The sequence below is a fragment of the Eleutherodactylus coqui genome, chromosome 10 (assembly GCF_035609145.1).
Source record: "Eleutherodactylus coqui strain aEleCoq1 chromosome 10, aEleCoq1.hap1, whole genome shotgun sequence".
Taxonomy (NCBI): Eukaryota; Metazoa; Chordata; class Amphibia; order Anura; family Eleutherodactylidae; genus Eleutherodactylus; species Eleutherodactylus coqui.
The window spans coordinates 9,907,162-9,933,198 of NC_089846.1; the positions used below are offsets into that span (position 1 = coordinate 9,907,162).

Sequence of the window (26,037 nt, forward strand, 5' to 3'; positions counted from 1 at the left end):
CAAATGTGGAGAAAAGGGAAGCTGCAGCCACATAATATGGCGGGCTATGACCTCGGCCCCACTGAACCTACACCCTGGTATGATGGGGGGCTTACATTGGGTCTCCAGGTCTTACCGGCACCTATGTGAGACGGTAAAGGGGCAGCCCACCCGACAGAGGTGTGATACATAGTCGCCCAGATTTACCCCCCACTGGGTCACCGCCGGGGTAGAGGCCTTTTGTCCACCCTTGGTTTCCGTAGCGCTTTCTTTTAGCATCACATGACCATAGCTACGTTGTCGCACTTTTTAGATTTGCGCGTTGGAGTTCCTCCATTCCACTTCTGTCCTCGCCGGCCAGCAAGGTTCGTTTTTAACCCTCTCCTCTCTGATAAAATTGCCCACGGGGATTAGCTATTCCATTGTGTCACTTGTGCAATGCCCATCGCGTTATATGCTGTGGCCTGATCATTTTCCCAGCCCCCATCACGCCCCCTGCAGACATTCTTCAGCCGTAGTGCAAAATCCACAGGTTTAGGGTGCGAAATTTGCTGTGGAACTCGTCTTCATTTAAAGAGGTGGAATCTGCACCACAAAGCCGCTGCTGCTTTATATTGCGCACTGCTGGCCCATTTCCACAGCGTGTGGACGAGATTTTGAAACTCATCCATATCGCTGCTACTGTAAATGGCGCAATTTTCAGTGCAGAGTGCGGACGGCAAATCTGCCCTTGGTGCGCTCGCAAGTAGCACATTTTGGTGCAGATCCGTACCAAAATCTGCATCATTTTGTGTGGATTTGCAGAAGATTTCAATTTCAACTGAAGAGCCGACATCTGCAGTCGATCCCGCTAGTGGTGACCGTACCCTTATAATAAAAAATATTCCCTGTAACCACATTGAACTGCCCTGATCAGTCCTGTTTTTTCATTCTGCATCTGCCTCTTCTTGAGCCTCTGCAGCCACCATACTTTTAGCATTCAGTACCGCGATTACTGCATCACTAGTGTCGCATAAGTATAGACTCCGTCCCTCGCCATGTGTAACCCTGTGGTACCCCCTCGGTACTCGGTACTCCGCTCGGCGCTCTCCTTACGCTTTATTTCTCTAGATCTGATCTTACAAGTTTGAGGACTATTACCTTTTGTGGCGCCGCGCCATCTGGCTGCTTCCACCTCCCTTTATGATAGAGCAGTGAACGGCCCCTTTATTAGATCCCCGTCTAGTCATCCGTTAATCTCCTTTGGCCTTTAGAACCCCCGAAATTCGCTGTGGGAAGATTCTGCTCAGTGATTAAGTCATTCTGCAGGAATATCGGCCCCTGCGGACAGGAAGCTTCTTGTAGTTGCTGGAGATTAGATGGAGGTGCTGACATGTTCTGATCAGCTGACAGGAAGGGGTCATCGATTCATGCTGCTTGCACCGAATTCTAACCTCCCATAAGCACAGAAATCTGGACCCATCTGACCAGGAGATGTTTTCTTGCTGCTCAGTGATACAAGTTTTGCGCTCTTTTGCGTCCTGAAGTCTTGCTTTTCGTTTCTCAGACCCATTGGCGCTGGCGCTGGTCGTCTACTGTTATAGCCCATCCGTGCGGAGGAACAGCGAGTCAGTTGGAGCCCCAGCGCTGTATTCGGCTGCTCTGGTTGTGCAGTGCCTGTTGGTCAGGATGATTCCGGACATCCTCCTTTGACCCCTTTCGGTGACTACCTGTTTTCGTCCACAGGACTCCCTCTTGCTGGATGTTTTTCCTCAGTTACACCATTCTCTGTATACTCTACATACCGTTACATTAGAGGTCTTAGCCACAAGTTTGATAATCCAGGACAGTCATGACCCACAGGGCTAAGACCAGCATTGGACCGACGAGACAAGTCTCTGCCTCTCCGACAGAGCAGACCCTCCCTTTCCCACGCCGGATTGGCAGGCATTTTGGACGGCGTGAATAAAGAAACCCATACAAGAGCCAAACAATGAAAAATACTGTATTTAGGTCATAATAGAAAGAACATCGCGGTAAACAGAACGTTTCATACTGGTACAAAAGAACACGGCCGGCTTGGAAAAGAATCCACCACCAGCGGGGAAGCCTGCGCCCGCCTGTAGACCCCATTACTTTCCCCTTCCATGCAACTAATGTCCGTTCAGGGGAGCTGCAGCTATTACTTTAATTAGGAGAGCAACGCTCACAGCGAACTGTAATCAGGTCATTAATTTACGACAACCGCGCGGTGCTGATCTCAGCAGCTTTATTAAAGGCGCCATCCAACGGTCTGCGCTTACTGCAGTGCCCGCCTCTCTGCTGAAGTGATAACGAGGCGGAATGCAGGGGAGAGGACGCGGTCCGTTACCGCACTGTAATAGTCCTATTACATACGGCTGTTACGGAGGTGGAGAAAGCTCCGTTATCAGATAATGGAAAGCTCTGCAACGTAAGCCCCATTTACACGGAACGATAATCGTTTCATTTAAACGTGAGCCGACAAGGGGGAAGCGGGAGGTTCTCGGGGAAGCGGGAGGTTCTCGGGGAAGCGGGAGGTTCTCGCTCGTCGGTCAGCAGGCATAAAATCCAGCGCCAACTCAGGCGATTATCGTGCCGTTTAAACACGGATCGTTCAGGAATGTGAGACATTAAAGGCTAAGTGCCCGAGGGCTGCACAAGTCCAGTGAAAGACGGGTGATGACGTCACCAGCTTGTGCCGCCGGGCAAAATAGAACAGTGAGATTCTCGGCCCGTGTAAAAGGGGCATTAGTATCGGACGCTGCGTTGGCGTAATGTCACACGTGGCTGAAAATTCTGCATGGAAAAGTAGATTTTCAAATTGCTAAATTCCGCAAGAAATCCGCATTAAGCACGAGGATTTCCAAGATCAGGGAGTTATACTTCTCTCTGATTGGAAGAAGCAGGGAGTTGGTTTTTAACCCGCCCATGAGGAGCGGAAGCATAAAAGCACCATTACACAGGGGCAATAGCCTGTTAACGAAAGCAGGCTGAGATCTCTCATGGTCGCCTACTTCCATTCACTGTAAACAGGCAGTCGTGGCGGCTTCCAGCAAGTAAAACAGTGAAGGCAAGTATAAAACTTACATCCCCGAGTCTGCTGATCACCCATTTTCAACCCATAAGCTTAAATCAGTGGGACTAAAATAGGCAAGAGTCTAGTGGGAGCCAGAGATTCACTTAACCCCACCCACAGGGAGCCCGAGACCCACTTAACCCCACCCACAGGGAGCCAATGACCCACTTAACCCCACCCACAGGGAGCCAATGACCCACTTAACCCCACCCACAGGGAGCCAATGACCCACTTAACCCCACCCACACACAATGATTGGCTGCTCTACCTGTATATAGATTAGTCCAGGAATCACTGGGTGTAGGTAGGGTTATAAAGGACTTGGACTCCTGTCTGTGTGGGAGTTAAGGATGCATAGTCCGCCTCTCCATGCGGGCGAGGTTAAAGGAATTTTCCCACCATTTTTTTTTTCCAGTTGTCCCTAGTAGCATTCCACTCAGCCCTGGTAACCCCCCACAAAGCAGGTTTTCTACCTTAATTTTGCAATTTGTACCTCCATTGCCATTTTAATCGATTAGGCCGCTTTGCTTTAATCCTGGATGAGCGGCCGTGTCACTGACCGCTCCGCCTTTAGGGGGTCGTTACCCATCAATAGTGATTGGCTTGCATTACTCATGCGAATACTTCTTTCATCGATAAACATGCCATGCACAGACTCTTGAGAATGGCACCCGCATCAGTGGAGCGCATGGAGGGGTGTCATTCCAGACAATGTATGCACAGGTGCCCCTCAGGACTGCACATGCATGTTGTGGCCAATGCGCTCCCTGCTTCTGTACACCCAGCAATGAAGGCTATACGTCACTAGTGATATAGCATACATTGCCCCGGCCAGAAGTACTTCTGGCTGAATGAACGCTATGTAAGCGGAACCTCACAAAATAGCCCGGCGCAGCATCATGTGACCGGGTGTCAGATGGACATCAGGAAGAAAATTAGTGCAGAAGGATACATTAGGAAATTGGTGCCCGTGAAGTACAAGGTGCCCTGCGCCAATGTTACTTATAGTGGAACAACCCCTTTAAGGACTCACAGGATGCCTCTCCGTGTGCGATCAGGGATGGATTACCCAGAGGCTCTTCTCTACACATCCTAGAAGCTTTTACAGGTGCAGATTTGATCACATCTGCCCAAAACTCAGCCGCCCCTCACTACATGCCCCAGCAATGCCCCGTGCCGCACCAGCTGTCCTGTTGTGAATAAGATCAGATTTCACGATTGATCAGGGAGAATATCTGCTTTATGACTCTGTATTACGTCTCCAGCCAGGATGGAGGGCATGGAACCCGGAGGACAGCGACCCCTGGTGGATAAGTTGCATCACTGCAAACTTTGGTGGTTTCACCAGACTTCACAGTGAATGAGGCCTACGCACGGCTTACACTACCCTTCCTGCGCCACAAGACGCTGCCTGGTCTCCATCACTATGTCTTCCATCACCTCCAACTTCAGAAGATTCTTAATCTGCAAGAGAAGGACAGATCCGTGCCGTTATGGAAGGAAATGCAGAAGTAGAGATCAGACGTCTCTCACGCAGTCTTGTATTAGCGGTTTGTAGTACAGGGTCTATAGGCTGCCATAAATCGCGGCCTGAGGTCCGCCAACAGCCAGCCAACATACATCAAAGGGGACCATACATCAGATTTACAACATTTCAATCCTTAGTATCAGCGGCGATCGCCGATCACCCCGATAGATTTTGGTTTTAGGTAGGATAACAACCCATGCAGCGTTTTTGCATAGTATGTGATGACAGATGGATGGTGGCCGCTTCTCCCTGTTGTCACAATATACACTTCTAAACCAAGCCAGGCATGTATATGTATGGGGCCAGCAAGGATCACGCATCTATTTACAGTCTGGTACCCCCTCTTTCAGAGTATCGTTAGGGTCTCATCAGTCAGCGCTCCATCAATGACATTACTAATTGCAAGACCATCAACGCTTACACTGCAATAACCCTCTTAAAGGGGTTGCACAGGATAACTTGCTGAGTGGTGGGGGTCCCGGTGTGCCCCTCACTGCAGTGAAGAGAAGACTGAATGGAGTGCCGGTCATACTAGCACGCCATTCACTTTCAATGGGGTTGTGGAGATAGTGGAGAATATGCCGCTTGACTATTGCCAACAGCCCCATTGGAATGAATGGAGTACTGACTGCACATGCTTGGCCAGCGCTTCATTCACACTGACATCACTGCAGGGGAAAAGTGACCCTCAGAGTGACAGGTGAGACGGAAATGGGGGTCCTGTTCTCAAGATAATCGGGGGATCTCCACGGTGAGACCCCAGCAAGTTATCACCTGTCCTGTGGATGGGGAATAACTTTCAATCATAGTACAACCCCTTTTGAGCTGCGGATCCACACCAGATTTCACTTTTTCAATCGAAGGGCTGAATTCGGCTACATGTCAACGTAGCCTAAAAAAAGACCCGTCATGTCCTCAGCTCATAGCTTTGCAACCGCAGCCCCACTGACTCCAGTGCTACTCGTGTCTTCTTCACCCTCCGGGTCCTCCTGCATTGCCCTCCATTAGCTTTGGCTCCTGGTGTTGTGAATCTGTCAAATGGGCATAAGAAACCTGATGTCATCCATAGACAGTGAGTGGAGGAGACCGCCCACTTGACAGATTCACAGGGCCAAGAGCCCAAACTAAAAGTTAGGTGCAGAAGAGCAGGGGGGCTGACACAAGAGCAGCGATGCACTGCAGTCAGCAGGCGTAATACTATGCAGGCAGCCCCCCGCACTGAGGACATGAAAGACCCCCTTTAAATGTCACATGCACGGCCAATTTATTTTCTATTCTCTCGCTGCCTCTCAAAAAGCAGCTGTACCATATAGGTCTTCATTAAAGGTTCCCCACAGTTTTGTATCTACAGCTCCTCTGTGTCTCCATGGTAACAGACTACAAACTCTGCGCAGTTTAATCCTGCAGCCATCTTTCCTCCCGTTTGTCCCCTCCACCTTATGATAGAATTGGTAGGTTAGCAAGAAGTACAACACTACAAACCACCCCGATGTACTGCGGTCATACTCCATCTGCCCTGTTAGCACATAGATCTGCATAGGAGCTGCAGACACAAAACGATACAAAATGTTCCATTATGACCCATTGTACCGCTGCTTCACCTTTCATTAAGGCGACCTGGGGACAAACATTGGTTGCGAAGGTACGTATAAGTTTAAAGCTCAGGTGATGCCCCTCCATAGACTCCCATCTGTGGTGCGGACCAGCGACTCCATACCTGGTGGGGCAGAGAGGCCTCATAGCAGTACAGGATGCTGGTGTCGTACAGTAACATCTTCTGGGAGCTCAGAGCCAGGATGCAGTTCCTCAGGCGAGAGATCACTTCCCGATCAGCGAGCGGCACCGGCTGCGCAAACAGAAAACACGTAATTATTAACAGAAGACACAAATCGTCACGACCGCACAATGGGCCCCGACCGCACAATGGGCCCCGACTGCACAATGGGCCCCGACTGCACAATGGGCCCCGACCGCACAATGGGCCCCGACCGCACAATGGGCCCCGACCGCACAATGGGCCCCGACCGCACAATGGGCCCCGACCGCACAATGGGCCCCGACCGCAAGAATCAGATTCTTATGACGCTCAGCATTCAGGTGAGGCGACCGGCTGGGACACTCGCATACAAAAAAACCCTTTACACTTTTGGACATACACGTACACCCTCCGGTGTTTGGGGTGGTATGGAACAGGATCAGGAGCCGATCTTTGATAGCGGACACCTGCCAGCAACAGCAGCGAACAGAGCCGACGCCGGTCACAGCCGGCAGCCCTCAGGTCTGACAGTAGCTTTTAAATGCCCTGATCAAAGTCCAGCGTTCACAAAGGATCATGAGATTGTGAGTCGCCGTTCGGTTGTCATTGAAGGCTCACAAGGCGGCCATGTATGCCTGCCTATTAAGATAGGCCCGCGGCCCGCACACCATTCCTTGGGTCCCATGTTATGCACCTAATGCGATTCTCTAACTTCCCGTTGCCGTAAAAACAGGAAATTTGGCAGGACCGTTCTTTAGATTCTATACAGGAAAAGTAAAGGGTTCGCAACTTGATTATTCAGTTCTAAGTGCGAAAGTAAGTGACCCCCTATGTAATGTAATAACACACAACTGATCCGCACAAACATGGAATTTGCCACGAACATTCTTTACGTTCCAATATGAAAAGTAAACGGGCGCAACTTCAATACTCAATTCAAAGCATGAAAAACTGAAAGTCCGCGATACACGAGAGAGTTCTTTTCTCAGAAACCATAAAGCCTAGGGAAATTATTTGTATACACCGACGGGGAGCCCACGCGGCCCCCGCGCGTCCACGCCGAGGAGGAGCCCACGCGGCCCCCGCGCGTCCACGCCGAGGAGGGGTCCACGCCGAGGAGGAGCCCGCGCGGCCCCCGCGCGTCCACGCCGAGGAGGAGCCCGCGCGTCCACGCCGAGGAGGAGCCCGCGCGTCCACGCCGAGGAGGAGCCCGCACGTCCACGCCGAGGAGGAGCCCGCGCGGCCCCCGCGCGTCCACGCCGAGGAGGAGCCCGCGCGTCCACGCCGAGGAGGAGCCCGCGCGGCCCCCGCGCGTCCACGCCGAGGAGGAGCCCGCGCGGCCCCCGCGCGTCCACGCCGAGGAGGAGCCCGCGCGTCCGCGCCGAGGAGGAGCCCGCGCGGCCCCCGCGCGTCCGCGCCGAGGAGGAGCCCGCGCGGCCCCCGCGCGTCCGCGCCGAGGAGGGGCCCCCGCGCCGAGGAGGGGCCCCCGCGCCGAGGAGGGGCCCCCGCGCCGAGGAGGGGCCCCCTCGCGGCCCCCGCGCCGAGGAGGGGCCCCCGCGCCGAGGAGGGGCCCCCGCGCCGAGGAGGGGCGCCGAGGAGGGGCCCCCGCGCCGAGGAGGGGCGCCGAGGAGGGGCCCCCGCGCCGAGGAGGGGCGCCGAGGAGGGGCCCCCGCGCCGAGGAGGGGCCCCCGCGCCGAGGAGGGGCCCCCGCGCCGAGGAGGGGCGCCGAGGAGGGGCCCCCGCGCGGCCCCCGCGCCGAGGAGGGGCCCCCGCGCCGAGGAGGGCCCCCCGCGCCGAGGAGGGGCCCCCGCGCCGAGGAGGGCCCCCCGCGCCGAGGAGGGGCCCCCGCGCCGAGGAGGGGCCCCCGCGCCGAGGAGGGGCCCCCGCGCCGAGGAGGGGCCCCCGCGCCGCCCCCGCGCCGCCCCCGCGCCGAGGAGGGGCCCCCGCGCCGAGGAGGGGCCCCCGCGCCGAGGAGGGGCCCCCGCGCCGAGGAGGGGCCCCCGCGCCGAGGAGGGGCCCGCGCGGCGTCCACGCCGAGGAGGAGCCCGCGCGGCCCCCGCGCGTCCACGCCGAGGAGGAGCCCGCGCGCGTCCACGCCGAGGAGGAGCCCGCGCGCGTCCACGCCGAGGAGGAGCCCGCGCGCGTCCACGCCGAGGAGGAGCCCGCGCGCGTCCACGCCGAGGAGGAGCCCGCGCGCGTCCACGCCGAGGAGGAGCCCGCGCGCGTCCACGCCGAGGAGGAGCCCGCGCGCGTCCACGCCGAGGAGGAGCCCGCGCGCGTCCACGCCGAGGAGGAGCCCGCGCGGCCCCCGCGCGTCCACGCCGAGGAGGAGCCCGCGCGGCCCCCGCGCGTCCACGCCGAGGAGGAGCCCGCGCGGCCCCCGCGCGTCCACGCCGAGGAGGAGCCCGCGCGGCCCCCGCGCGTCCACGCCGAGGAGGAGCCCGCGCGGCCCCCGCGCGTCCACGCCGAGGAGGAGCCCGCGCGGCCCCCGCGCGTCCACGCCGAGGAGGAGCCCGCGCGGCCCCCGCGCGTCCACGCCGAGGAGGAGCCCGCGCGGCCCCCGCGCGTCCACGCCGAGGAGGAGCCCGCGCGGCCCCCGCGCGTCCACGCCGAGGAGGAGCCCGCGCGGCCCCCGCGCGTCCACGCCGAGGAGGAGCCCGCGCGGCCCCCGCGCGTCCACGCCGAGGAGGAGCCCGCGCGGCCCCCGCGCGTCCACGCCGAGGAGGAGCCCGCGCGGCCCCCGCGCGTCCACGCCGAGGAGGAGCCCGCGCGGCCCCCGCGCGTCCACGCCGAGGAGGAGCCCGCGCGGCCCCCGCGCGTCCACGCCGAGGAGGAGCCCGCGCGGCCCCCGCGCGTCCACGCCGAGGAGGAGCCCGCGCGGCCCCCGCGCGTCCACGCCGAGGAGGAGCCCGCGCGGCCCCCGCGCGTCCACGCCGAGGAGGAGCCCGCGCGGCCCCCGCGCGTCCACGCCGAGGAGGAGCCCGCGCGGCCCCCGCGCGTCCACGCCGAGGAGGAGCCCGCGCGGCCCCCGCGCGTCCACGCCGAGGAGGAGCCCGCGCGGCCCCCGCGCGTCCACGCCGAGGAGGAGCCCGCGCGGCCCCCGCGCGTCCACGCCGAGGAGGAGCCCGCGCGGCCCCCGCGCGTCCACGCCGAGGAGGAGCCCGCGCGGCCCCCGCGCGTCCACGCCGAGGAGGAGCCCGCGCGGCCCCCGCGCGTCCACGCCGAGGAGGAGCCCGCGCGGCCCCCGCGCGTCCACGCCGAGGAGGAGCCCGCGCGGCCCCCGCGCGTCCACGCCGAGGAGGAGCCCGCGCGGCCCCCGCGCGTCCACGCCGAGGAGGAGCCCGCGCGGCCCCCGCGCGTCCACGCCGAGGAGGAGCCCGCGCGGCCCCCGCGCGTCCACGCCGAGGAGGAGCCCGCGCGGCCCCCGCGCGTCCACGCCGAGGAGGAGCCCGCGCGGCCCCCGCGCGTCCACGCCGAGGAGGAGCCCGCGCGGCCCCCGCGCGTATACGCCGAGGAGAAACCCGCGCGGCCCCCGCGCGTATACGCCGAAGAGAAACCCGCGCGGCCCCCGCGCGTATACGCCGAAGAGAAACCCGCGCGGCCCCCGCGCGTATACGCCGAGGAGAAACCCGCGCGGCCCCCGCGCGTATACGCCGAGGAGAAACCCGCGCGGCCCCCGCGCGTATACGCCGAGGAGGAACCCGCGCGGCCCCCGCGCGTATACGCCGAGGAGGAACCCGCGCGGCCCCCGCGCGTATACGCCGAGGAGGAACCCACGCGGCCCCTGCGCGTATACGCCGAGGAGGAACCCACGCGGCCCCTGCGCGTATACGCCGAGGAGGAACCCACGTGGCCCCTGCGCGTATACACCAAGGAGGAACCCACGTGGCCCCTGCGCGTATACACCAAGGAGGAACCCACGTGGCCCCTGCGCGTATACACCGAGGGGAATCTAACTGACCGCTATGTTCATATACTGAAAGGCTGTAAAGTCCATAAAGCAGCAGCCATGGACTGCAGGGATGGAGTCTTTAAGGCTAAGAAGGGGCTGCAACCTCCAGTCTGGGGCTAAATTTGATTTAAAAGGGGGCGTTACATTTAAGGGTAAAAAGTGAGGAGAGTGGGAGGGGTGGCACATTCTGCAGAGGGACATCGGTACATGCAGCCTGAGGAGAATCTGAGTCTCCTCCATGTGTAGTCCTATTTTATTCCTCGGTTCCTCTGAAGTAACCACGACTACATAACATTTTCCATGAACAGGCAAACACCTGTACCAAATTAATTTGGGCGAAGCCGGGTATATTAGCCAATATACCATACACTGCAATACTGAAGTATTACAGTATATAGTACAAGTGATCAAACGATTGCAAGTTCACGATGCCCTTGGTGGCTACATAAAAAAATAAAAACAAATAAGCAATAAATATTGGCTCATTCACATGTGTGTAAATACGCAGCGTAATACGCAGTGAATAGAGCCCGCTGTTATAAATGGGTTTATTCACAGCTGCATATTTTTCATGCAACTTTCGTACATGTAAAAAGAAAAAAAAAAACATGCAGCACGTCCGACCATAACAGCCCAGTGAAATCAACGGGCCGCGTAAATACGCATGTAGCCGCGCAAAAAACACAAGGCAACCGCGTATTTCGGTCCGCGATTATGCTGTGTATTCATGGACTGAAATACGCATGTAGCCGTGTGAATGAACGCACCCCAGGGGGAAAATAAGGTGATTGTGAAAAATAAAAGATACTAAAAAAGTTTTTAAAAAACGTATTCTTAATGAAACAAAACAGTTTTGATATTGTTGTGACCGTAAAAGTCCGACCTATCAAAATAACAGAAAACCGGTGAACGGCAGCAAAAATAATTGTATCTACTCCGAAACGGCAGGACGTCGCACAAAAAGAAAGAGAGATCTCCCCTCCGTTCTTCCCCGCAGCTCCCTGCCCACCGCCGGCACCAGAACCTTTTCTCCCAAGTGGGCAGGTACTCGCTAAGGGCAATGCTCGCTCATCACTAGTCCTGACCTTGTAACTCACACAGTGGAGGGTTATGCGACGCTTTGTTACAGTGTGTCAGTACTGAGGATGTGCACCAGTCTGGAGTCACAGAAGGTTGTCTAGACTCCATACAACTGTAACAAACCCCCTTCGCTGAGAAGTACATCCAACCCTCCACATATATAATCCCTGGACAGGCACTACCTCCAGATTGGTGATGAAGCCCCCGGCTTCCTCCTCGGTCTGCTCCGGCGTTGGGTACAACCAGATGAAGCCATTGTTCCCCAGGATGATCGAGGCTCCGCAGGGGAGATTATAGAAGTGCGTCTTGCGCCTCTTGATCAGCGATGGCGGCACTTGCACCAGGACCCCCTGTCCCAGCTAAGATTAAGAAGAGACATTTAGGAAAAGGAGGACGCAGCAGCAGCAGCACCAAGATAACATCAAGACGGAGTGCCTCACCTTGCCGTACTTAAGACTGCGAGTGTGTAAGGACAGCGCCCCGTCGGAGTAGACCGCCTGCACCTCCGCCTGAAGGAAAGAGTTAAGGGACAGCAGCCACCAAGCAGGACAGAGCCAAAATCTTACATCTCAACTATTACATCCCCCCAATATGGAGACATAAGGAGGACGTGTGCAAGTACTGGGCGAAGGCTGCAGGCAGGTGCGGAAAAAAGGCTACAAAGTAAGAATTCTTTCTGAAATAGAAGGGTTAATGGCATTTTGTAAATTGACATAAATAAAGTGACTGAAGAATAGAGGAAGGTAAATCTCATCAATATTTGATGCGACCGCCCTCTACCTTCACAACAGCACACAGGTACACTTGCACACAGTGTTTGAAGGAACTCGGCAGGAAGGTTGTACCAGACATCTTGGAGAACTAAGCACAGATCTTCTGTGGATGTCGGCTCGCTCCAATCCTTCTGTCTCTTCATGTAATCCCAGACAGACTGGATGATGTGAGATCAGGGCTCTGTGGGGCCAAATCACCACTTCCAGGACTCCTTGTTCTTCTTTACACTGAAGATGGTTCTTAATGACATTGGTGGAGGTTTGGGGTTGTCCTGCTGCAGAACACATGTGGAGTCAATCAGACGCCTCCCTGCTAGTATTGCCGGATGGGTACGTATCTGCCTGTATTTCTCAGCACTGAGGACACCACTAATCCGGACCAAATCCCCAATTGCACTTGCTGAAATGCAGCCCCAAACTTGTAGGGAGCCTCAAGCATGCTTCACTGCTGCCTGCAGACACTCATTATTGTACAGCTCTCCACCATGCTTCACTGCTGCCTGCAGACACATTGTACTGCTCTCCACCATGCTTCACTGTTGCCTGCAGACACTCATTATTGTACCACTCTCCACTATGCTTCACTGCTGCCCACAGACACTCATTATTGTACTGCTCTCCACCATTCTTTACCGCTGCCTGCAGACACTCATTGTACTGCTCTCCACCATGCTTCACTGCTGCCTGCAGACACTCATTGTACTGCTCTCCACCATGCTTCACTGCTGCCTGCAGACATTCCTTGTACTGCTCTCCACCATGCTTCACTGCTGCCTGCAGACATTCATTGTACCGCTCTCCACCATGCTTCACCACTGTTTGCAGACACTCATTATTGTACAGCTCTCCACCATGCTTCACTGTTGCCTGCAGCCACTCCTTGTACTGCTCTCCACCATGCTTCACTGTTGCCTGCAGACACTCATTGTACTGCTCTGCACCATGCTTCACTGTTGCCTGCAGCCACTCCTTGTACTGCTCTCCACCATGCTTCACTGTTGCCTGCAGACACTCCTTGTACTGCTCTCCACCATGCTTCACTGTTGCCTGCACACACTAATTGTACAGCTCTCCACCATGCTTCACCACTGTCTGCAGACACTCATTATTGTACCGCTCTCCACCATGCTTCACTGCTGCCTGCAGACACTCATTGTACCGCTGTCCAGCCCTTCACCAAACACACTACGTTTTGTTACAGCCAAATATTTCACATTGTGACTCATCAATCCAGACCAAGCGTTGCCACTTTTTTGCACCCCAGTTCATGTTTCCATGTATAGTTGAGTTCCTTGGTCTTCTTTCTACATGGAGGGTATTGCCTTTTGGCCACAATTCTTCTTTGAAGACAACTTCTGGACAGAATTCATCAGTAGATGGGTATACCCGGGTCCTACTGGTTTCTGCCAGTTCTGAACTGATGGTACTGTTGGACATCTTCTGATTTTGAAGGTAAGCATGATGTGTCTCATCTGTTGCACCGTTTCCTTGGCCGACTGCTACGTCTACGATCTTCAATGCTGCCTGTTTCTTTGTGCTTCTTCAAAAGAGCCTGAACAGCGCAGCCTGATACACCGGTCTGCTGTGAAATCTTTGCCTGGGAGACCTCACTGATAACTTCCTTCTGTCCTGTGCCAAAACTTGCCATGGTGTATAAGCTGTGACATTCAACTGTCTTCCACAGCCTCACCTCGGTAGCAGAGTTTAGCTATTACTCACCCAGTGTAAAACCTCCTACGCAGCCGTTTCTGTTTCAGTAATATCAAAATGATCATTATCACCTGGTTGGTATAAGTTCTTAATCCTACATCATCCCCGACTGTGTGCTAGTGAACGGAGAAGAGCTGATGCTGTTGTGAAGGTAAGGGGCGTCACACCAAATACTGAGGGGATTCACATTCTTCTTTTCTACAGTCACTTGCCATTTTATTTGCTATTACCCCTTCTATTTCTGAAGGTGTTCCTACTGTGAAGTATGTTTTGCCTCTCCCCCCCCCAGTACTGTCTGCAGATTCTATCCATTTTTTTCCCCCACAGCCTCACATCCACAGCAGATCGGGGAGCCTTGTGAAGACCCCGACTGCCACAGTAACCCCCTGAAGAGGACATATGGAGCCCCTCATACATAAGATTACAAGGTGCTGCAGTCGGTGGTAAGCCGGCCCGGCGCCCCTGTGTACAGGATACACTGATTAGGTCTCCTTCCTGCAGGTAGCCCCTCATGGCCAGTTCATCCTCCGCTGACCTCCTTCTCTGAAAGACAAAACACAGCAGATAAGCCGGGCCGAGGCGGCGCGGTCAGAAGGAGGATTAGCTGCAGATTAGGTGTGTAAGGGGCTGCACAGTAACACAAGGGTTCCGTTTAGATGGACCGGCCATCGCTCAACTAGAAGACCAGCGAATCACTCAATCTAAATGTGATACGAGTGAATGAGCCAACGATGTGTCCGTCCTACTCAGGCTGCCCGAAGCCAACTGAGAATCGGCTCGTCTAAAAGGGCCTTAGAGATGTAGCTTCTCACATCCACAACATATTCACATGTATGTCGTGTGAGGAACACGCATCATGTATGTGACATGGGGACAAAGACCGGGGATAACTCACCAGCTCCCCACCAGGAAGATTAACAGAAGAGAGCAGCAACACAGAGTCCAGGCGCGATTGTGTGTCCACCTTCCACCGTCTCTGCTGTACCTAAAAAGATTACATAGGGGGCAGTATTATAGTAGTTATATTCTTGTATATTGGAGGAGTATTATAGTAGTTATATTCTTGTACATAGGGGGCAGTATTATAGTAGTTATATTCTTGTACATAGGGGGCAGTATTATAGTAGTTATATTCTTGTACATAGGAGCAGTATTATAGTAGTTATATTCTTGTACATAGGGGGCAGTATTATAGTAGTTATATTCTTGTACATAGGGGGCAGTATTATAGTAGTTATATTCTTGTACATAGGAGCAGTATTATAGTAGTTATATTCTTGTACATAGGAGCAGTATTATAGTAGTTATATTCTTGTACATAGGGAGCAGTATTATAGTAGTTATATTCTTGTACATAGAGGGCAGTATTATAGTAGTTATGTTCTTGTACATAGGAGCAGTATTATAGTAGTTATATTCTTGTACATAGGGAGCAGTATTATAGTAGTTCTATTCTTGTACATAGGGGGCAGTATTATAGTAGTTCTATTCTTGTACATAGGGGGCAGTATTATAGTAGTTATATTCTTGTACATAGGGGGCAGTATTATAGTAGTTATATTCTTGTACATAGGGGGCAGTATTATAGTAGTTATATTCTTGTACATAGGAGGCAGTATTATAGTAGTTATATTCTTGTACATAGGAGGCAGTATTATAGTAGGTATATTCTTGTACATAGGGGCAGTATTATAGTAGTTATATTCTTGTACATAGGAGGCAGTATTATAGTAGTTATATTCTTGTACATAGGGGGCAGTATTATAGTAGTTATATTCTTGTACATAGGGGGCAGTATTATAGTAGTTATATTCTTGTACATAGGAGGCAGTATTATAGTAGTTATATTCTTGTACATAGGAGGCAGTATTATAGTAGTTATATTCTTGTACATAGGGGGCAGTATTATAGTAGTTATATTCTTGTACATAGGGGGCAGTATTATAGTAGTTATATTCTTGTACATGAGGGCAGTATTATAGTAGTTATATTCTTGTACATAGGGGGCAGTATTATAGTAGTTATGTTCTTGTACATAGGGGCAGTATTATAGTAGTTATATTCTTGTACATAGGGGGCAGTATTATAGTAGTTATATTCTTGTACATAGGGGGCAGTATTATAGTAGTTATATTCTTGTACATAGGGGGCAGTATTATAGTAGTTATATTCTTGTACATAGGAGGCAGTATTATAGTAGGTATATTCTTGTACATAGGGGCAGTATTATAGTAGTTATATTCTTGTACATAGGGGGCCGTATTATAGTAGTTATATTCTTGTACATAGGGGGCAGTATTATAGTAGTTATATTCTTGTACATAGGAGGCAGTATTATAGTAGTTATATTCTTATACATAGGGGGCAGTATTATAGTAGTTATATTCTTGTACATAGGGGGGCAGTATTATAGTAGTTATATTCTTATACATAGGGGGCAGTATTATAGTAGTTATATTCTTGTACATAGGGGGCCGTATTATAGTAGTTATATTCTTGTACATAGGGGGCAGTATTATAGTAGTTATATTCTTGTACATAGGAGGCAGTATTATAGTAGTTATATTCTTGTACATAGGAGGCAGTATTATAGTAGTTATATCCTTGTACATAGGGGGCCGTATTATAGTAGTTATATTCTTGTACATAGGGGGCAGTATTATAGTAGTTATATTCTTGTACATAGGGGGCAGTATTATAGTAGTTATATTCTTGTACATAGGGGACAGTATTATAGTAGTTATATTCTTGTACATAGGAGGCAGTATTATAGTAGGTATATTCTTGTACATAGGGGCAGTATTATAGTAGTTATATTCTTGTACATAGGAGGCAGTATTATAGTAGTTATATTCTTGTACATAGGAGGCAGTATTATAGTAGTTATATTCTTGTACATAGGAGACAGTATTATAGTAGTTATATTCTTGTACATAGGGGGCAGTATTATAGTAGTTATGTTCTTGTACATAGGGGCAGTATTATAGTAGTTATATTCTTGTACATAGGGGGCAGTATTATAGTAGTTATATTCTTGTACATAGGGGGCAGTATTATAGTAGTTATATTCTTGTACATAGGGAGCAGTATTATAGTAGTTATGTTCTTGTACATAGGAGGCAGTATTATAGTAGTTATATTCTTGTACATAGGAGGCAGTATTATAGTAGTTATATTCTTGTACATAGGGGGCAGTATTATAGTAGTTATGTTCTTGTACATAGGAGGCAGTATTATAGTAGTTATATTCTTGTACATAGGAGCAGTATTATAGTAGTTATATTCTTGTACATAGGGAGCAGTATTATAGTAGTTATGTTCTTGTACATAGGAGGCAGTATTATAGTAGTTATATTCTTGTACATAGGAGACAGTATTATAGTAGTTATGTTCTTGTACATAGGAGGCAGTATTATAGTAGTTATATTTTTGTACATAGGGAGGCAGTATTATAGTAGTTATATTCTTGTACATAGGAGCAGTATTATAGTAGTTATATTCTTGTACATATGGGGCAGTATTATAGTAGTTATATTCTTGTACATAGGGGGCCGTATTATAGTAGTTATATTCTTGTACATAGGGGGCAGTATTATAGTAGTTATATTCTTGTACATAGGAGGCAGTATTATAGTAGTTATATTCTTGTACATAGGGGGGCAGTATTATAGTAGTTATATTCTTATACATAGGGGGCAGTATTATAGTAGTTATATTCTTGTACATAGGGGGCAGTATTATAGTAGTTATATTCTTGTACATAGGGGGCAGTATTATAGTAGTTATATTCTTGTACATAGGAGGCAGTATTATAGTAGTTATATTCTTGTACATAGGAGGCAGTATTATAGTAGTTATATCCTTGTACATAGGGGGCCGTATTATAGTAGTTTTATTCTTGTACATAGGGGGCAGTATTATAGTAGTTATATTCTTGTACATAGGAGGCAGTATTATAGTAGTTATATTCTTATACATAGGGGGCAGTATTATAGTAGTTATATTCTTGTACATAGGGGGGCAGTATTATAGTAGTTATATTCTTATACATAGGGGGCAGTATTATAGTAGTTATATTCTTGTACATAGGGGGCCGTATTATAGTAGTTATATTCTTGTACATAGGGGGCAGTATTATAGTAGTTATATTCTTGTACATAGGAGGCAGTATTATAGTAGTTATATTCTTGTACATAGGAGGCAGTATTATAGTAGTTATATCCTTGTACATAGGGGGCCGTATTATAGTAGTTATATTCTTGTACATAGGGGGCAGTATTATAGTAGTTATATTCTTGTACATAGGGGGCAGTATTATAGTAGTTATATTCTTGTACATAGGGGACAGTATTATAGTAGTTATATTCTTGTACATAGGAGGCAGTATTATAGTAGGTATATTCTTGTACATAGGGGCAGTATTATAGTAGTTATATTCTTGTACATAGGAGGCAGTATTATAGTAGTTATATTCTTGTACATAGGAGGCAGTATTATAGTAGTTATATTCTTGTACATAGGAGGCAGTATTATAGTAGTTATATTCTTGTACATAGGGGGCAGTATTATAGTAGTTATATTCTTGTACATAGGGGGCAGTATTATAGTAGTTATATTCTTGTACATAGGGGGCAGTATTATAGTAGTTACATTCTTGTACCTAGGGGGCAGTATTATAGTAGTTATATTCTTGTACATAGGGAGCAGTATTATAGTAGTTATATTCTTGTACATAGGGGGCAGTATTATAGTAGTTATATTCTTGTACATAGGGGGCAGTATTATAGTAGTTATATTCTTGTACATAGGGAGCAGTATTATAGTAGTTATATTCTTGTACATAGGGGCAGTATTATAGTAGTTATATTCTTGTACATAGGGGGCAGTATTATAGTAGTTATAGTCATGTATGATCATAATTATTTCAAATCTGTGTGCGAGAAGAAAATAAACACATCAATTCTTGATTCTGTGTCAGGAATTCTGCACATGGATTTCCCCATTGGGAAGGACTGAAACTACATTTAAATCCACATCCAATTATTTGCATGATTTTTAGAGGCAGAATCTACACAGAAAAGTTTGCGTGAACACTGCCTAAGGCCACCTGTCCACGGGCATTGAGAAGTGCTGTGGCAAATCGCCATGGGAGCCGCCGCCCGGGAGCAGGAGCCGCCATCAAATCTCCGCCGGTCAGCCCTATCTGATAGATAGGCTGGCCGCGGAGAAGCGGGGCAATTTGCAGCTGTGAATTGCCCGCTGCGAGCGGAGAATCGCAATGATTCTCCGCTCATGGACAGGGGCCGTCGCCTTCCATAGCAATGCTATGAAAAGCGTCGGCCGGTGTATACACATCCGTGGACAGGGGGGCCTCACTGTACATCTCTTACCTCCGTTATTCTTCCCACCACGATGTCGCCCACTTCTCCGTTGTATCTAAGATGAAGGCGGAGAGGTACATAAACATAACGGACCATAGAATATAACGATACGTTAGTTGTCCTCTTACTGACGTTCCACCTGCTGCCATCATCTGTCATATCATATCACCTGCCCTCCCGACATTCTGCACACCCCCCAATATAGCTGTACCTGGTCTTTAAGGCTCGGACACATATCAGCTTGTTGACCCTCTCAACGACGCCGGCTACGGAGGCTAGAAGCTTCTCATCCTCCATGTATGTTCCATGGCCTCTGCAGAAAACATGGGAGACAGTGCAAACACATTTAACCCTTTTGGAACCTAAGAAAGGCTTAAAGGGGAGGTCAGAATTTTTTTCTAAAAACATGGAAAGTGATCAAATGAAAAAAGAAGCTATAACTAATTACTCTTAGTCCTCCTTCACACGGGCAAGAAAGTCGCGCAATTTTGTAGCAATGTTACAAAGCGCATGTATGTGAAGCCCATGCTTTCCTATGGGTTCCTTCACACATGAGATGTTTTGTAGCAAGCAATAACCCGACACAAAAACCTCGTGGGTCCGGCGATATGCCCACGACACGCAAGGTTTTGTGGCCCATGTTTCCCTATGGAGCCTTCCTCTCTGTTGCATCGCATGAAAACATGGTTTGCATGCGATGCGACACAACTTTGACAGTAGCAAATGCTACTGTCAAAGCTATAACCTAAGCCCTAACCGCCGGGGAAAAAAAAAAAGCACACATACATCACCTTAGACGAGCCGTCAGCCCGGCCGCAGCTTCTCCCCGGGTCCCGGCACTGATCTTCCTGATCTTGAACCAATCACTGCCATTCTTCAAGCACTGGCTGTGATTGGCTAAGTGTCAGCCAATCACACACAGCCAGCGCTTCCAGGAGGCGGGGATTTTTGAATCCCTGGCCAAAAGAGAAGAGGAAGATCAGTGCCGGGACCCGGGGAGAAGCTGTGGCGGGTCCCTGGACAGCGCAGAAGAGGTGATGTATACTTTTTTATTTTCTCCTTTAGTTACAGCTTATTTTTGGGGTAGGGCTTATATTTCAACCCCCCCCCCCCCCCCCCCCTCGAAAATCCTCGCATGTGATGCTACAAAGTCGCGCAATTTTGTAGCGTCACATGCGACTTTGTAGCTCTACAAAATCGCGGTATTGCTGCGAGGATATCGCTGCGGTGTCGCCCGTGTGAAGGAGGCCTTAAAGGGATTGATCGAGAGATTTTTTTATCCTACGTGCAGAAAACTATGCAAAAAAAACAAAGTTGATGTCTTCCTGCTGTGATCTCCAGCCGCACCCGTCCGCCCTGCTGGGCGTCATCCACATGGCTGCCGTAGTGATCTGTGTAAGACAACACTGCTGCTGGCAGGAAGGACTGGTGCGCCACCGCAGGTCCAGCTGGGTATTGCAGTAATGACTAACTTTACGCTTTTGTAAATTTTGCAGCATGCAGTATTAAAGGCCGGCTGCGCAGTTGGATTTGGAGTGCGGAATCCACGATCGTTACCCACAGGGACATTCCGCGGTATTCTGCATCCAGACGCAAGAATAGAATATTCGCATGACAGCGATTGCGGGGAAAAAAAAAAAAAGTTGCAGCATGTGCTATCTTTCCACGGATGGCTTTCATTGAAGTCAATGGAAGCCGTCCGATCTGTGGCCCGTTCGCAATTGACAGTGCGGAAAGGTCGCAGATTCTGCATCATTGCCTAGCGATGGCGCTAGAAAATCAGGGATATAAAAAAAATCTGTACTCTGCATGTCTGATGGCGAGCCGTCCGGACCATCCACAGTGCAGAGAAATACAGGCACACTTGGGCACAGGATCGGATTCTGCTGCGGACTCCCATATGCAAGTTCCGACCCTTTCATGTGCAGCCAGCCTGAGAAACCTCTTTTAACCCATCCTGTTAACCCCCTACAGTTTACCACGGACGGCGCTCGGTTTACACGAAAAGGACACTACAGTTTTAGACCAACAGCCATTTGAAGTGGGGTAGGCAATACCAAATTAATTTAGAGCTCTGCGTTCAGTCTCTGTGCAGAGCAGGGGGGGGGGGGGGGCAGAGCACCATCTGCGATTCTCCTGTCTGCACCCCTGTTCTAGAGAAGTAACTGGAACTTCATGTTATCAGCCCCCACCCTCACCAATCAGGGCCAGACCACCCCGTCTCCCGCAGCAACCGCTTAACAGAGGGGCGTCCTGGCCTGACCGCGATTCTCCGGACTTAAAGGCCACTGTCACACACGGACGCGGTAAAGCGCCGCAATTTCACGTTAGTTTCCGGCTGCAGGTTCCTGCGGCCGATTGCATGTTTTAGCGCACCTCATGATTGTGACGGGTGAGGAGCCGCGCCAAACGGCAAAAAAAAGAGAGCAGAAAGCGCCGTCCAGCGCCACGATCGAACTCATGTCTGCGAGGCCCCAATGAAATCAATAGGAGCGTTAAACTGCGATTACCGTGGCGGTCAAAAGCGCCTGAGAGCGCGGCCGGACTGTGCGCTGGTCGTAAGGGGAGAAGAATATTCATACGGGAAAAAACGAAAATCCACAAAATACAACTTTTTGGGAGGTTTCCAATAATAATGTGAGCGGTCGCGGTCGGCGCCGCGTCTGTTTGCTGCGGTTTTTGGTGTCGATCTGCAAGTAGATTTTGATGGGGGGAAAAAAAACGCGCGTGAAATTCCAATTTGCGCGACCGCGATTCCGTGTTGAGAAATGACGTCACATTCGCCATCACCGGTGCAAAACCCACTTGCAGAAACGCACAGACACCGAATCCGACCGCCGCCACTTACTGCGCGGGAGCGAAGTGGGACCCCACATACGGATTTTGCCTGCTGAGCGCAAATCTGTTACAAAAACTGCGACAATTGTTGATTTTGCCGCAGTTCACGGAGGCGGTCATCACACGGTAAACGGCGCCGCGTGAAGATGCTCTACGGAACGCCCGCAGGCGGTGGATTTCCTGCAGGATGTCTGATCGCGCGTCCGACAGACCAAAGTCTTTAGCAAAACCCGGACGGATCGCTGCAGATTCAGAGGCGGTTTTCAAAGAGGATTTTAATGCCAAAAGTCAACCAGGAGAACCGCCGCTGCCCTCAGGGGGCGCTGTATATAGTCAGTATACAGGGTGGACTACAACTCCCAGCAGCCCCCGCACCGCATGAATCCCGTGTCCGTGGTGATGGTGTCCCCCGGAGACACGAGGTGCCAGCTCTTCTCCGCCCCCGACAGACCCTCAGTCACTCGTTTCCGGGCAACCGGCAGCCTCACGTCCACCGCCATTCTACAGGCTGCACGGCACGTCACATGGGCGCCGCCATATTCCACCTGAACGGATATCCGGTTGCTTTCCCTGGGCGGGGCGGAGACAGGATGTTCCCAGCGGCCATGTCTAGTAAGGGAAGTACGAAAGGACGTTACTGAGCACCGACATACTTGTTACTGACAGAGATCCGTGATCCTGCAGCGCCATCTAGTGCAAATACAAGGCAATTACACCAGCAGAAATAAAGGTTAAATGATTATTACATGAGGAAATCATAATAACTGGGAGTAATGTATGTACACAGTGACTGCCAGCAGAATAGTGAGTGCAGCTCTGGAGTATAATACAGGATGGAACTCAGGATCAGTACAGGATAAGTAATGTATGTACACAGTGACTGCCAGCAGAATAGTGAGTGCAGCTCTGGAGTATAATACAGAATGTAACTCAGGATCAGTACAGGCTAAGTAATGTATGTACACAGTGACCCCACCAGCAGAATAGTGAGCGCAGCTCTGGGGTATAATACAGGATGGAACTCGGGATCAGTACAGGATAAGTAATGTATGTACACAGTGACTCCACCAGCAGAATAGTGAGTGCAGCTCTGGAGTATAATACAGGATGTAACTCAGCATCAGTACAGGATAAGTAATGTATGTACACAGTGACTCCACCAGCAGAATAGTGAGTGCAGCTCTGGAGTATAATACAGCATGTAACTCAGGATCAGTACAGGATAAGTAATGTATGTACACAGTGACTGCCAGCAGAATAGTGAGTGCAGCTCTGGAGTATAATACAGGATGTAACTCAGGAGCAGTGCAGGATAAGTAATGTATGTACACAGTGACTCCAGCAGCAGAATAGTGAGTGCAGCTCTGGGGTATAATACAGAATGTAACTCAGGAGTAGTACAGGATAAGTAATGTATGTACACAGTGACTGCCAGCAGAATAGTGAGTGCAGCTCTGGAGTATAATACAGGATGTAACTCAGCATCAGTACAGGATAAGTAATGTATGTACACAGTGACTCCACCAGCAGAATAGTGAGTGCAGCTCTGGGGTATAATACAGAATGTAACTCAGGAGTAGTACAGGATAAGTAATGTATGTACACAGTGACTGCCAGCAGAATAGTGAGTGCAGCTCTGCCAGGGTAATGAGGTGGCCCAACAAAAATAAGATGTCCTCCACATTGCCCGCATAGTAATGAAGTTGCCCCCACTGTAATAAGACATTCCCCATGCGACTGACACAATGATTTGATGTCCCTATTTACCCTTTCAGTTATTATATCTCCCTTTCAGGCGCCAATACACTAAAAAACAAAAAATACTTACTTGAGGTGAGCTAGGAAACCAGGTGACCAGGAGAGGGCGCCCTATTGCTGGATGTCTCTCAGGTAGAGATGAGCGAGTATTGCCATTTCCGAGTACATGCCCGCTCGTGAGAAAAGATTCGGGGGCCGGCGGGGGTGAGCGGTGAGTTGCGGGAGTGAGCATGGGGGAGCGGGGGAGAGGGAGAGAGATCTTCCCCCCCGTTCCTCCCCACTTTCCTCTGCCGCCCCCTGCAGGTATCTCCGCAGAACATGCCTCTCAGGTGCCTCCGCAGAACATGCCGCTCAGGTGCCTCCGCAGAACATGCCGCTCAGGTGCTCCGCAGAACATGCAACTCAGGTGCCTCCGCAGAACATGCCGCTCAGGTGTCTCTGTAGAACATGCCGCTCAGGTGCCTCCGCAGAACATGTCACTCAGGTGTCTCCGTAGAACATGTCGCTCAGGTGTCTCCGTAGAACATGCCGCTCAGGTGCCTCCATAGAACATGCCGCTCAGGTGTCTCCGCAGAACATGCCCCTCAGGTGTCTCCGTAGAACATGCCACTCAGGTGCCTCCGCAGAACATGGCGCTCAGGTGTCTCCGCAGAACATGTCGCTCAGGTGCCTCCGTAGAACATGCCGCTCAGGTGCCTCCACAGAACATGTCGCTCAGGTGCCTCCACAGAACATGTCGCTCAGGTGTCTCCGCAGAACATGCCACTCAGGTGCCTCCGTAGGACATGCCACTCAGGTGCCTCTGCAGAACATGCCGCTCAGGTGCCTCCGCAGTCCCACTGAAAGTGAAAGCAGCGCTGGTGCTCTTGTGCGAACGGCGCTCCAGTCAGTCTCCTCCTCCCTGCAGGCCTGCAGTAACCATGCGGTGAGGAGAACGTGGGACAAGGGACCCTCGCTCTTGAGACTGGCGGATATCCCACTGGTGAGACCCCCACTGATCAGCATGTGATCCCCCATCCTATGGATCATTTGTAATCTTGGTCCAACCCCTTTGTGGCGACTTCATTCTGCGCCAAATATAGTTTCATAAGACATAAATTCAAAATCTATAAAAAGTGACAATTTCCAGAGTTTTTCTCCCAGTTTTGATGTTCGCTCCGTTCACAAGTAGCCGAAATGCTGCCGATTTTTCACAGTGGAAAAATCGTATTGGGACTCAAAATCAACTGCGGATCCACCGCGGCCGGTCCCCCCACCGCGCAATCAGCAGCCCCTCACAGTGCAGCCCTCAACTAAGCACTGCGGCCGCCGGTCAGGCGATGTGCGCACTTCTGCTGCAAGTGATCATACCCTTTATAGCGTTAATGCGGTTTCTGATCATAGGAAAACCCCATAACCAGACGCTCCATAGATAAATACGGCGGCGTCTGTATATTCACGGACGCTCCGTGTTGGGATAGGAAGCGTTCATCACAGAGACTAGTGCCATTTCTTTCACGGTGAGTCATAATTCAAAGTGAGGGTAAAGAATTTATCATTTCTACCCACAGGGTGTAATTCATGCGACTGACCACATGAGGGAGCCAGAGCCTCACATTGCAGAGACAGCAGTGTTACACTGTTCCCAAAGTTCTAGTGAATCCGCGTAATTACAGAACATGGGATATTCTATCCCAGGTGGGTGATGCTCCATCGGATGGGACGACTATAACGCGGGTTTGTATTTTGATAAGCTGTCACCTTAAAGTGACCCTGCAGTTTTTGGACAAAATTCTGCCCCAGGATCACGGAGAGAAGGATATAATCTCACCGACTCCTGTTATTATCTGCCATCCAGTCAATCCATCGCTTCAAGTCCCAGATTTTGGCCGGCCAAGATTGTCTACATACCGTGTTTCCCCGAAAATAAGACAGTGTCTTATATTAAACTTTTTTACATTTAATTAACTGTTAGCAGGGCTTAATTTTGGAGTAGGGCTTATATTTCAAACATCCTCAAAAAGCCTGAAAAATCATTTTGCATCCTCAAAAATTCTGGAAAATCATCCTATGTCTTATTTTCAGGGTATGTCTTAATTTCAGGGAAACAGGGTACCGGTAGCTAATGCACACTTTACCTGCTCTTAGATTGGCCAGTGCTGATCACATGATTTAGCTCTGGCCAATCAGAGAGCAGGTATGGTGCATTAGTAGTCTAACACTACCA

The 26,037-nt window shown here is 50.9% G+C and overlaps 1 protein-coding gene across 1 annotated transcript; it reads right to left on the reverse strand.

The window, feature by feature from the left end:
- Positions 1 to 1,947: 1,947 nt before the first annotated feature.
- EXOSC2 (exosome component 2) lies at positions 1,948 to 22,644 on the reverse strand. Its single transcript, XM_066580211.1, has 9 exons — positions 22,449 to 22,644; positions 19,447 to 19,548; positions 19,245 to 19,290; positions 14,750 to 14,839; positions 14,332 to 14,397; positions 11,812 to 11,880; positions 11,554 to 11,730; positions 6,301 to 6,429; positions 1,948 to 4,519 (listed from the first exon to the last, which is right to left on the reverse strand). Exons 1-9 carry the CDS (start codon positions 22,571 to 22,573, stop codon positions 4,439 to 4,441), a joined length of 885 nt encoding a protein of 294 aa, XP_066436308.1. The 5' UTR covers positions 22,574 to 22,644; the 3' UTR covers positions 1,948 to 4,438.
- Positions 22,645 to 26,037: the final 3,393 nt, after the last annotated feature.